Here is a 12481-nt window from a genome sequence, read left to right on the forward strand (position 1 = left end):
ATTCAAGATTTACTTTTCTTAGGTTTTAGATGTTAAAGCTCATAAGGAAACCTATGAGAATGGGGCATTCTTTTTTTATATTCAATTGCAAAGTCCCTTAGAGTGGATTCTCTAATGCACTATCTTCTGTATGATAATTGTCATTTTCACACACTACATCATGATGTAGGAGTGACAAAAAAAATCATAAAATGTCTTCAAAGAGGTTGTATGTGTTTCGCACATGTACATACTTTTGGAAATGTACAGATGTCTGCTCAGAGGAAAAAACAACCACTGTTGTGCATGGTTTATTAGTCACCATAATCACTGTCAGCTAGATTTTAATTGATTTACTGGCTTTGAGTTTGACTTGCAAATCTCTCTCTTAATCATGGCATTTTGTTAAGATAAACAGGGATTAGTGTGACTAACAGAATAACATTATCTCTAAATATTTAAACACTGTAGGTTTTAGACATTGGCTTTAATTAACAGACTGACACAGTTAAATCATTAAATATTTATTTGTAATAATAATAATAATAAGAATAATTCTGTTTTAATTTCATTTATCAATACTTGTTTATCTTTAGCATCATCAACATTATTTAAATAATATATTTGATTCTATTACATGTAATACATTTGATCACCATTTCTAAGGCTCCTTTACTGTTACCAGCTACAACATTGTCATGTTCTCCTTTCCTTGTCTGGACAAGTAAGTGACAACTAAGAATTTTTATCAACGAAAATAACTCTGCACTGACCAACAGCTGGCCAAAGAAAAAAATAATATATTGTTGAAAAATTAAATACATTTCGTCCATTTGCCATCAATCATCATTAAAAAGATTTAAAAAACAAACAAAAAAACAAAAAAAGACTGCTTACAACGCCTGCACATGCTGGGTTTTTTCTAACCACCAGGGCTTAGTTGCTTGCTAATGTAACATCTCTAATGTAAAGTCATGATAGGTGGTGAAGGATTTTAAATAGCTAGTTTAGCTGTTAGCAGTAAGTACTGAAGCCAATCTCAAGTTATGTACTGATCTGGTCTAAAATAACTAGTAGAAAAAAAAGGCTAAAAAGAGGCTAAACTGTAAAGTAGGCTTGAGAGGAAAACAAGTGTGGCTGTTAGTGTATGCTTAGTGTTATGAAATATCTAGAGTGAGAAATAGACATTTCAAGTTTGATTTCATATCAGTAAGAAAAACTCAAAATGCTAAGCGGATCACATTATGACAAAGTCCACAATTTCCTGAACTGTCCAAACTCCCTTAGAAATCAGCCAGTGTCACTTTTGCTTGTGTAAACAATTCCATGCCAGTGATTCTCCCCCTTATTCTCCCCCTTATATATACAACTGTCCTTTAAATTTAACAACTAGTGCACACTTGGGTTTGCCATGGGCTCTCCAATCACAATTACCTTTGGATTTGTAGTTGTTTAATAATCATTATACATCATTGTTTAATTACAATTATATGTATGGATTGAATTATTAACTTTTTATAAAGGTTGATGAAACATAGAAATACCATGTGAAGTGATGAATTGTGGATATTAATGCAGGAGTGGTTTGGGACTTGGGAATTGGTGATAAGCAACAACCACCAGCTAAAGAAGGAACTGTACATCCACTTCAAGTTCAGAAATCTCTTTTCAGAATGCCCAAATTGTGATTTAGAGTTAGGGTGTGGCTATTTAAATGACAATTCTGATGCTATTTAGATTTTTCTTGCTGTCACTTGACTACATGTAAACCCACCTTGATATCACTCATTAGTGTGTGGACTACTGTTCTGAAGCCTTGAGCCTGGCATCTTCCTTTTTTTGGAACCAGAAATGACCATATTTGGATGAGAGTGAGGGGTTGAGGAAGATACTGACTGAATGTGAGAACCCAAGAACACACTGTGGTAGCAAATTGTCAATCACAAAGTATTCATGCTGTAAAGTACGCCCTACTTTACTGTCAATTTTACTCTAAACTGGGTCATAATTTTCAAAATTAATATCATGCTGTGTTTGAAGAAGACTTGTAACTAGAGACTGAGACCAAAAACTCATTAGGAAAAGGTCTACTGAGGTATTATATCAAGTGAGAGGTAGGGCCATTTTCTCATAAGCTTACATACAGTCATAGTTCTTTTTGAAACCGGTGTTGACTTGCTGCTGGCCATTGGAGAAAATGCATGTTTAAGGCACACTGGCTTCACTTTTCAGACCTGGAAGCCAAAAACACGCAAGTAAAATTCTGAATTCACTTTTACTGAAAAGACTATTTTTGCACTGTGAAGTACTCACATTTGCTTTGGGTTATGTTGTCTTTCTTGAGTTATTAGCTTGCTCGGTCAACATGAACTCTCAGATTTTGTGACAGCCTGAGAAGACATCAAATTCAATCTGAATCTTAATAGTAACGTTACAGAAACCTACGAAATGAATTACAGATCCGCACCGATGCCTTCTTGCAGTTTATGAATTGTGAGCCTCCTTATCTCCCCTTGCCCCTCCCCCAAACAGCTCCTCTGACCTGCTCCTTCAGCCTCCTGTTTCAGTGCTTAGTGATATGGTATTCAGCATTTGTCCTGTCCTCTTTTGTGCAACTTTCACCTCTCCTTGACTTAAATATGCATTCTGTCATCAGCTTGTTCTTCACTGTTAACAGAGATGCTTCAAAGTATGACCGTTGTTTTTAAATAAGATTTAGATTATTTGCACATCAGAATGTTTCCCTGAGACAGCATTTCTTAAAATGTTCAGAAAATTCCCAGATTATGAAACCCCTTTACCTAAACACGTGCATGCACACAGACCCACACCCATATGGTATATTATATATAATACAAAATTTCTAATAAATTTATTTTTTCTTTGAAATATTTCCTGTGCTAATAGATTTGATTTTGTTTGGTCTATAGATAATTATCATGAACTCACCTGGATAACCCAATAGGAAAACAGGGAATACATTATAAATTACAAATTAGATTTGGCTTTAAACTTCAGTGGTGTCATGTGACAGTGCTGAGCAGACATCAGCCACTTTATAAACTCAACAGCTCACTGACGTTTGCAAAGTGATCTGAAAAGAATGCTGACCATTTGCTCCTGGATTTGAAAACGTATTGATTTCTGGCTCGATGTTTTGTCTGGATTAACCAACACTGTCAGTAACATGACAATGAGCAGCTGTAGTTTTGTAGGCTGTGTTGGGGCAGACAGATAGCCAGCTCTTTTTAAAGACAGCCTGCAAATCTCTCCATAAAGTTCTATTAAAAATTCCTGCCTCTTCTTGTAAAGATGTTAGCAAGAGAAGGGCAACCATGCAAATGCCACACAGAAAGGTATTATAGTAAATCACTTCAAAAATGTAACTGTGGTGGTTGTTTGTGTTTGGCAGCTAACAAAGTCAACCCAGAATCAGCACTGAAGTATATTTTCCAACAATGGAGATTCTGACATATAAAATTCTCTCTGTTGTATGAGACAATAAAATGCGACCGACTAAAACACATGCTACACACAAATACAGAGCATCCTGTTAAATGTGCTGATTATCAAGAGAGAAAAAAGGTGAATTTAAACTTCTGCGACACCAGTACAGTAAAGGAAGGATAATTAATAGTTACAATTAAGTTATGATAGTTAGGTAGGCTAAAGTAAATTTGGTGTAATTCTAAGAAAACAAGTATATGTATATTTATTCATAGAACTAGTATTAAGTACTGACACTGGCTTCTCCTAATTTGAGAGGATGACATATGAGGGTGTTTATCAAAGTTAGAACACCAGAATTACATATTTTTTTCCCTAAAGGAACATAAACATTTTGGTCTGCGAAAAATGATCTCAAAAGATTTAGTGTGCCTTAACAATTCATTATATATATATATATCACTGAACAAAATCAAATATCACTTATGCTTGAAATGACAATTTGTGAATATTTTCCACTAAGTGATTAACAAAAGACAATGATCAATATGCGTTTTATTATACAGTGAATGGTCGTAAACATCAGTCTCATGAACTCAAGAGGAACAATCAACAATATCTCATGAAAGAAACATTGCTGCTGCTGCTGCTGCCGGCAGTGTATGAGACCATCAGTGTAAATTATTTGACTTTTTGATCCAGTTTGTGTCTTGGCTGTTTGACTGACTGAGCTGAAAATGACTGCAACTATAGGTACAGGGTTTTGCTGTGCATTTATTTAGTAACAGTTTATTGGTACTTTCTGTCCTTTTAACAACAAACGAGCACAGCCAGTGACCACATGAATATAACAGCATTAAACTGCCCATCTAGCCGATATTCAAAACCCCTGAATACTGGAGCTTTAAGTAAACAGTTGACTGATCTGTACAGGTTTTCATTATTCTATTTATACTACTGGACTCATATCATGGCAAAGTCAAATCATTTTACTTATAAAATTTTCAGATTTATAAATATATCCTTTTAAAGGGGAATTTGTTGGCAAAATAATTAAAATGAAAACGGCTGACAACTAAAAATAAACAGAAATTTCCCATGGTCCTGAGAGTGGTTTTTGGTCATGTGTATTGAACATCACAACCATGACCTGGTATTAGATCATAAAATCTTGCATTACACATGAGCTCATGGGTGGAGGGTGCTGTTTGTCAGCATGTGTAAAACACTGTAAGGTGATAAAAGCTGCTATCGTACACCTCCACATTAACAATGTCACGACAGTTATGTGGCAGAAAAGGTTTTGTAAAGACTAAAAAACTCTTTCTGCAGCATTATAAATGTGTCTGTTTATTGCTTGATCGGTGAGCCGCAGCATTGTAAATGTGTTAATGAGTCTAATTCACATGGACCATTTAAAATACTATTGATTGGCTAGTCAATAAACAATTACACCAACATATAAATATAGAGATTTATAAATAGTTAAATAGAGTTTAACAGAAACGTAAGCAAATAGACTAATAAATAAATAAATAAATAAATGTACATTAAATAAATAACAAAAAAAAAAAACACTGATTTGCCTTCAAAGTCCAAGTGTGGGCTGGATTACCAGACAGTGCCTTCACTCATTTCTGATGAGGGTTGTGACAGCTGGTTTGTGTATCCGTTGTCACTGAGAGACACGGTGGTGTAGGGTGTGCCGGGGCCACACATCTCACTGGAGATGCTGTGCACTGAGCCTGGTATATGGGGTTCTGGACTGGGTGAGTCTGCAGGATGACGAGATACTGTGTCAGAGAAACACTGCAGCTCTCCAGCACAGTGGTGCCCTGGATGGTGGTGGTCTGTGACTCCTAAGGGGGTGCCAGCAGGGACAGAGGAGGGCACAAAGCCCAAGTCTGCTGGCGTCTGAGCCTGGGAGGATGGCGGGCCTTGGTAGTACTCATAATTCCCTCCTGAGCCATAGTATTCACCAGGATAATCTGCACGCATATACATATCTGGATTAGTTGACAGAATTTAAAGAAAAATACAAACATATATATTCATGTAGAGAGAGAGAGAGAATGAGAAACAGACTGAGTTGAATTAAGAGCACATCAGCCTGAAGAAGCTCATTCTGTTGGCATTCCAGCAAGTCCATTCATCAGAAACTCTGGATGCCAAGCATTGCTCACCTCCGTAATAAGAGAAGTGTCCGAGCTCCTCTGGTTCCAGTCTGTCTCCCAGCGCTCTCATCCTCCTCTGTCCGCGAAAAAAGACGTGTCTCCGACCGCCCAAAGTGCTCAGCTGCTTCATGCGTCTCTCTTTGGACCTCCGATTTTGGAACCAAACCTTTAGGACAAGATGATGGTGAGGAAACAAGTAAATTTGATAAGATGATCAGAGCAGAGCAGAGTGCATGACACAAGCAGCGCAGGGCAGACATTGGCCTACTCCGCCGAAAGTGCAGGAATTAGAGCCAATTCAGTAAATTAAGTTCCGCGTGGAGTGGAAATTTAATATCTAGATAACTTAAAGACTGAACTATACAATAGCTATAAGTTCTTAAAAATATTTACCTTGCACTTCTTTGTGTTACTTGTTGGAAAGGCTGTTAACTTTTGCTGCTTCGCTTGATCAACAGACACAAAACGCTAAGGTGATATATTAATTGTCAGAAATAAGAATTTTGTGAATAAGTAAAAAGTAAATACAGGGCATGTGAACTGCTGACTTTTCAGTCCATCTTAAACAAATTTAACTTTTAATGCATTTCGCTGTCGAAAAGCGTTCGTCAATCCACCAGTAAATTTAACCAAGCCATCTTTTATTTTTTTTATTTTATTTTATTTTTTAATGGACATCAGCCCTGAATGAATCCTGCTTTAAAGGATATTTCTGAGCGCACTCGGAATAAAGATTATGGAAAATTTGTTTGAAAACAAAAACGATGCTCCGAGGGTGTCCAAAAACGCCACAGTGCTCTCAACCACACCTGCTTTTTGTGGTGTTGTCAAGCCGTATACAGAGCTGTAACCGGTTTGGACCCCCCTGACTGTCGTACAGACTTTGGACTAACGCGTCTGTTTTACTGGATGTAAATGGACAGCAAATGCACCGTGGGTGTCCACTCGTGTTTTTGTTTAAATCATTTTCTTGCCTTTTCCTTTTGTCTTTTACCTGGATGACTCTCATGCTGAGGCCGGTTTCCCGTGACAGCTGCTCCCTGATGTGTCTCGTGGGTTTTGGCGTGGCGGCGAACGCAGCTTTCAGGGTCTCGAGCTGTTTGGCTTTTATGGTGGTTCGAGGCCCGCGTCGTTTCCCGACGGCACTCTGCTCGTCGTTCTCATTGTTGCCAACGTCTTTATCAGATAAATGTCCTGTTTCTGAGTCCTTCCCGTCCTCCTGCGGGTCCTGGGAGTCGGGAGACAGACTTGGGTCGCTGCACGACGTTACTGCCATGGTAATGAGACAGATTGGTACATGATTATTAATATTTACAGAATCTGAGAATATAAATAATACCTGCAAAACTTCCTGGATAAAAGATAATTATTCATATAAATATATATATATATATACACACACATTTAACCGATGTCAGAAAAAAAATTGTAATACATTGATGAGCCAACTTTTGTAAATTTTAGGCTAAAAGATCAATGTAAATGGCCAGTTTGGACTATATAAATGTTTTTGTTGGTATTGTTAGCCCTGAAAACCTGCTGCTGCAGCAACAACAACAACAACAACAATAATAATAAATGAATAGTGATTATAATAATATTAAATTTAAATATTAATAATTTAATATAAAAAAAATCACCCCCTCCTTTTTAAAGTAATAAACGCCATAAATATCAAACGACTGGACTGCTATATAATCACCTGAAAGAAGGATTGTGTCTTTCCCGTTGTTGTTTTGATAGTCCTCTTTACAGACAAATTTGAATTCGTCCAAGATGTACAGTTCCTCTCCGGTGGACAGCTGTTTGTTACACATCATGCAGGTGAAACAGTTCAGGTGAAACACTTTGCTCTTGGCCCTGCGGACCAGATCACTGGGTAAAATCCCTTGGGCGCAACCGTCACACTTGGTGCCAAATCTCCTGTTCAAGAGAGAGAGAGAGCAACAGTCAGGGGAGAGTTTATGTCGGGTTTGCAACACTGACTGCCATTCACATCTGTCACAGGTTAATTGTCCACGAAGATGTCAGGAACATCAATTTACTGTGCTTCCATTAAAATAGTCAAAATCGAATAAACTGTTTGAGGACATGCAGAAAATATGTCTAATAATATCCAGCTTAACCCAAAGTAAAATGTAATTGCATAGAATACGGAGAAAAGAATATACAAGTATAATCGTAAAATATTACATCTAATGTGATTACAGTCCATCCCAGAAAACATGTGCAATAAGGAGAGAGGAGACGGGAAGTGAGGAAAAAGACGTCTTCTGGTCTGTAATATCATGTTGATTTTTCAACAAATTCATAAATGATTTTTTTTCTTTCACTTTTCTCAAATTTGACTCTCGAAAGAAGCACAAACAAAAACAAACGAACAAAAATAAAAAGATAATTAAATTAAAATTACTGACTGACTCCCCTGCCAAACACTTTGGATGCTTACCTGAAAAAGTCATTTTTACAGTATAGTTTCCCTTCTCGTGAAAAACACTTCTCTGTCAAAGTGCATTTGCATTCGCAGCACTGGACACATTTGATGTGCCACGGTCTGTCCAAAACTTTGAGCAAGAACCTATCAAGAATAGGCTTTTCACAGCTGGCACAGTGAAGCATTGTCTGGAGTTATTCCCAGCCCAGTGTGTGGGATATATTTTGTTGCTCCAACGTCCCAGTCTCCACGCTCCTGACTTTCTTGGGTAAGATCCAGGAAACCCAACCGTATCCAAATTAATCTGAACAATTACATCACCATCCGTGGGGTAAAATGTCGCTCTTTTGTTCCACAGGACAACAATCCACATAGGGCCAGCAGCTCCAAACAGCAGGTATACTGTTGAAAAAACGGCATTTCTGAAACACACTTATAGACTGGAGATCATAGCGGGCCCATCAACATGATCCGAAGTGCGCGATTTTATGGATAAGCACAGAAAATAATAGCCTAGCCTTCAGGGATGATGCTCACTGCTTCACGATATATCCTGAGTGGTATCTAAAGTAGAGAAAGATAACCATGAAATGCTATCAGCGCGCTCAGCCTTGTCATTTGTGTTCCATTTTCCTCTGATGAGCTCTCAGTGTGAGAGAAACGCCGTAATGAGCGCACCTCTTAAAGCTCAGCCTATTGCCTATTAAGAAACCTGTGACGTCAGCACCAGGGAAAACCTATGAGCAGCCTTTTCATTTCTCTCCACCACACTTCAGTATTATGTAAAGTACCACACCGTGTTTATAGAATAAAATGAAATAAAGTGAACAAGTGAAATTAATACACACATACAAAACTAAATTGGTCCGTAGTATTTACAAAAACAGGTTACCTTAAACTAAAATCATAATTGAAATATAATCAAACAGTTTATTTTCTCTCTGGCTGAAAAGAACACGATGAAAAAAAGAAACAGAGAACTCTAAACAGGCTATATACATGGCATTGATGCTTCCGCCAGAAATCAGTCTTAAAAAAGCAAAAGCAAAAAGGGAAAAAGAGAACAAAGTAAGTTTCTCCTAAGAGCTATTTAATCTGAGAATCCAACTTAGAAATTAAAAAACTAAACAAATAAAAACTGGAATATCCCCACCTTCGCCAACGTCCTCGTTATGATAGTATTTTCCCCCCTCAGCCAGCTTCTCCATCTAGGCTTGATGAAGTTCAATGATCATATCGCATGAATAAATTATTTCCTTTAGAAAAGGCTGGGTTGTGTGAGAAAATAAGAGCGCATCAGTGGCAGATGACAAATTATCAGCAGGCCTTTCCCTGCAGTACGGAGAGAGGACAGACCAACATGCCGAATACAAGCTTTTCACATAGATTAATGTTGTGCACCAGCATTATTCCTCACTTCGTTTGAAAGGACAAGGATCGCTAATGTTTATAATCTGTGGCGATAGGCTGTCTCTTCAAGATGTTATCGCACCGCGCTGGCACACTGGGGAAGGAGATAGCGCTTTTCCCGACGCAGACTCTCAGCTCTGGCAGACCCTGATATCTCAAATCCTGACAGTATAGTCTTTTTTGTTTTGGTTTTTTGGCAGTCCACAACGCGAGCTCATAAATGCAAAATGTAGACCAGAAAGTCCCCAAGTTGTTAAGGTGACTAATCACTCTGTTTTGTTTGATGGCTAATATCCAGGATGAATTAGAATGGATAAAAGGGAGTGCGCAATATTGGGCTGTATTCACGCTTCTACCGGGTTCCGTCTCTTTTATGCAGTTCAGTTCTGAAAACAGCTGCTGTGTGTCTAGTGCCAGCAATTAAAATCAATAAATCAATCAATCAAAAACATGCAAGAACGATAGGAGTTATTATTATTATTATTATTATTATTCATTGCCCTAGCTCAACATTTTCCCTAAATTGCCACTATGAATATGGACATGAATAATAATCATTTTCCTGGTTCATAAAATTGCTTGACAAGGTTTCATTAAACAATAGTTATGTATTTGTCAGTTCCTACAAGTTGCATAACTGACCATGCTGCAGTGACAGGGTTTTATAACCCCAGTTCATGCAATAGAATTGTATACAATTTAATAATTTTATTGGATACAAATTAGTGTGCAAACCCCCAGCTAACAGTGTGCTAATACAGTGGGTTTCAAAGTAGGGCCCAAGGACCCCCAGGGGGTCTTAAGGGGATACCAGGGATTTACCAGCAAAAGAGGAAATAACTTCTTTTCGTTATAATTCCAGCTATATGTAACACAATGATAGGATATGACTATTTTGGGAATGGATTACACACACTTTAATAAAACAAAGCAAAAATCTTATCAGCTGGAAGACCCTGCGACAAAATCTTGGGGTCCAAGGTCAGTTTAGGGGTCCTTGATGTGAAAAAGTTTGAAAACCATTGGGGTAATATGTTCTAAAAATGTTATTTGTAAATGTCATTTATGCCAGTTTTGTTAGACAGTGGATAGTTGGATATACTCTGTGGATACTCTGAACAGCACCTCAGTGCACTCTTGAACGCTTAACAGTATCAATGAATAAAACAGCATGATAGCATGAAGAGAAGACAAGGGTAATCTGTATAATAATAATAATAATAATAATAATAATAAAACATTTAATGTCAGTCACAACTGCCAAGTAACAGCCATGTTTAGGAGGAATGCCTGCCTCACAACTATAAAGTAGCAATGTGATCAAATGAATAAAAGTACTTTTTATTGGTTACTGTTATCTGTATTTGTAAATTTAACATGTTTTATGTCAATTAAAGGTTGTCTTCTTTCACTTCTCTCAGTGTTAATCAGGTGAAACATTGTGTTGAGACTCCTAGCTGATAAATGGCATAAGATGCACTTGACTTGCACTTGACCGGCCAGCACACCTACAGTGATGCGGTGAGAAATTGAGAATTTTTACAAGGGAAGAAATTGGCAAACTTGTATTCCATTTAATGTTAAATTCACAAGAAGGCACGAATCATTTAGAAATGATCACAACTGTTTTGAAACTTTTATTAAATTTCTCCTGACTCAGCAACTCTCAAAACTGTGTGGTTTGTTAAGAGAGTGAGCAATGTGTACTTAGAATTTTCTGCTTGTGATCTGACAACCCAACACAAATAGTAATGCCATATGTGAACAGGGTCTTAGCAGGTACAAAGCATGAGTATCCTTTCTTAAACAGGAGAATCAATAAACAACAGTAGCACAGTCATGTAAAACAAAACTTGGCCCTAGGAGTATTTCTTATGATCTATATTATAATTATTTATTTTAAGAAATCTTAACATGCCTCGAACTGGTACTGTTTCTCTGAACCGCCATTTGAATTGAGCAGGCGGGTTCCTATCAGCAGTGGAATATTAAGGGAAGCTATCCATCTTTCTTCTTTGTTTGCCATTGAAAGGTTTGTGTGGATGAGTACAAAACCAAGCATTAACCTGCAAAAACATGGACAGCAAATGGATTTTACATTGTATAGAAGTCAAGAAATAAATGTGAGACCGCTAATAATAATAAGAGTAAATCCTTAAGCCTTTTATTTTCTTTCTCAAGCCAGATCTCATTAGGCTAATAGTAGGAGACAATGAAAAGACCAGAGGGGAAAGTAAAGATCGCTATGGCACCCAAAGTGTGAGTTGCGTGGTTAAGTGTCTCCTTCTGGGTTTGTATTTCTTCATTAGGGGTGTTGATTAGAAGCCCATCACAGTGAGCTGCCCCCCTGCACCACTCCAACACACAAGAGGTCTCTCTGCAGCACTGGAATCTGGCAGGGTGCGCTGTGTTTGTTTTGGAGTGAAAAAAGCATGTCATTAGTGTGTGTTAATTGCAGCTAATTAGCCCTAACAAGATGAACAGGCCACCCACTGGGACCATTCACACAAATAATTTGTGGAAAACAAAATTAATTACTAGATGCTAATTAAAGTCAATTAAAGGCAATTAGACAGTGGTGGAATGGGAAAGTTAGAAAGAGGAGGAAAATACCTGGCAACACACAGTATGATGTGACAAATACAGCTGGCAGCTTATCAAGCTCCCTGCCATGGCCTGCAGGATGGCTGTTACCTGTTCAGTCCCTGTATGCTGAGGTCAGCTCTACACAAAGTAAGAAGTCAGAGTCTCTCCTAAGGAAAGTGATAACATAACTGCCCACAGGCTTTCTCTATGCTATATATAGAATGATTTATCATTATTATGTCATGTTTGGTACAGGATCATAACTGAACAGCCTCGTGGTCATGTGAAAGAAAAAGTTTTTTTTTGTTAGAATCCAAACTTTTTTGAGAAAATAACGTCAAAAAACAGTTTACATAGATTTTTTTTTTTTAAATTCTGTTTGGAACATTTGTGTCAGGGTTCAGCAGTAGTTCCTTGTGTTCTGCTCTGTTTTCTCTGTGTTTTTGTTTGC

At 37.6% G+C, this 12481-nt stretch overlaps 1 protein-coding gene across 1 annotated transcript; it reads right to left on the bottom strand.

Annotated features, from left to right (window-relative positions):
* Positions 1 to 4760: 4760 nt before the first annotated feature.
* On the bottom strand, positions 4761 to 9417 carry LOC124071226 (LIM/homeobox protein Lhx1-like). Its single transcript, XM_046411725.1, has 5 exons — positions 8050 to 9417; positions 7303 to 7523; positions 6595 to 6869; positions 5610 to 5766; positions 4761 to 5414 (listed from the first exon to the last, which is right to left on the bottom strand). The coding sequence occupies exons 1-5, from the start codon at positions 8217 to 8219 to the stop codon at positions 5038 to 5040; spliced, it is 1200 nt and encodes a 399-aa protein (XP_046267681.1). The 5' UTR covers positions 8220 to 9417; the 3' UTR covers positions 4761 to 5037.
* Positions 9418 to 12481: the final 3064 nt, after the last annotated feature.

Source organism: Scatophagus argus, chromosome 14 (genome assembly GCF_020382885.2).
Source record: "Scatophagus argus isolate fScaArg1 chromosome 14, fScaArg1.pri, whole genome shotgun sequence".
Classification (NCBI taxonomy): domain Eukaryota; kingdom Metazoa; phylum Chordata; class Actinopteri; family Scatophagidae; genus Scatophagus; species Scatophagus argus.

Bases quoted from the DNA above. Each gene is read 5' to 3' on its own strand.
- LOC124071226 (XM_046411725.1), bottom strand. From the start codon at position 8,219: ATGCTTCACTGTGCCAGCTGTGAAAAGCCTATTCTTGATAGGTTCTTG. The intron at 7,524-8,049 runs GTAAGCATCCAA...TCTCTTGAACAG, and splicing joins TGTAAAAATGACTTTTTCAG to GAGATTTGGCACCAAGTGTG. The intron at 6,870-7,302 runs GTGATTATATAG...TTACCATGGCAG, and splicing joins AGACACAATCCTTCTTTCAG to TAACGTCGTGCAGCGACCCA.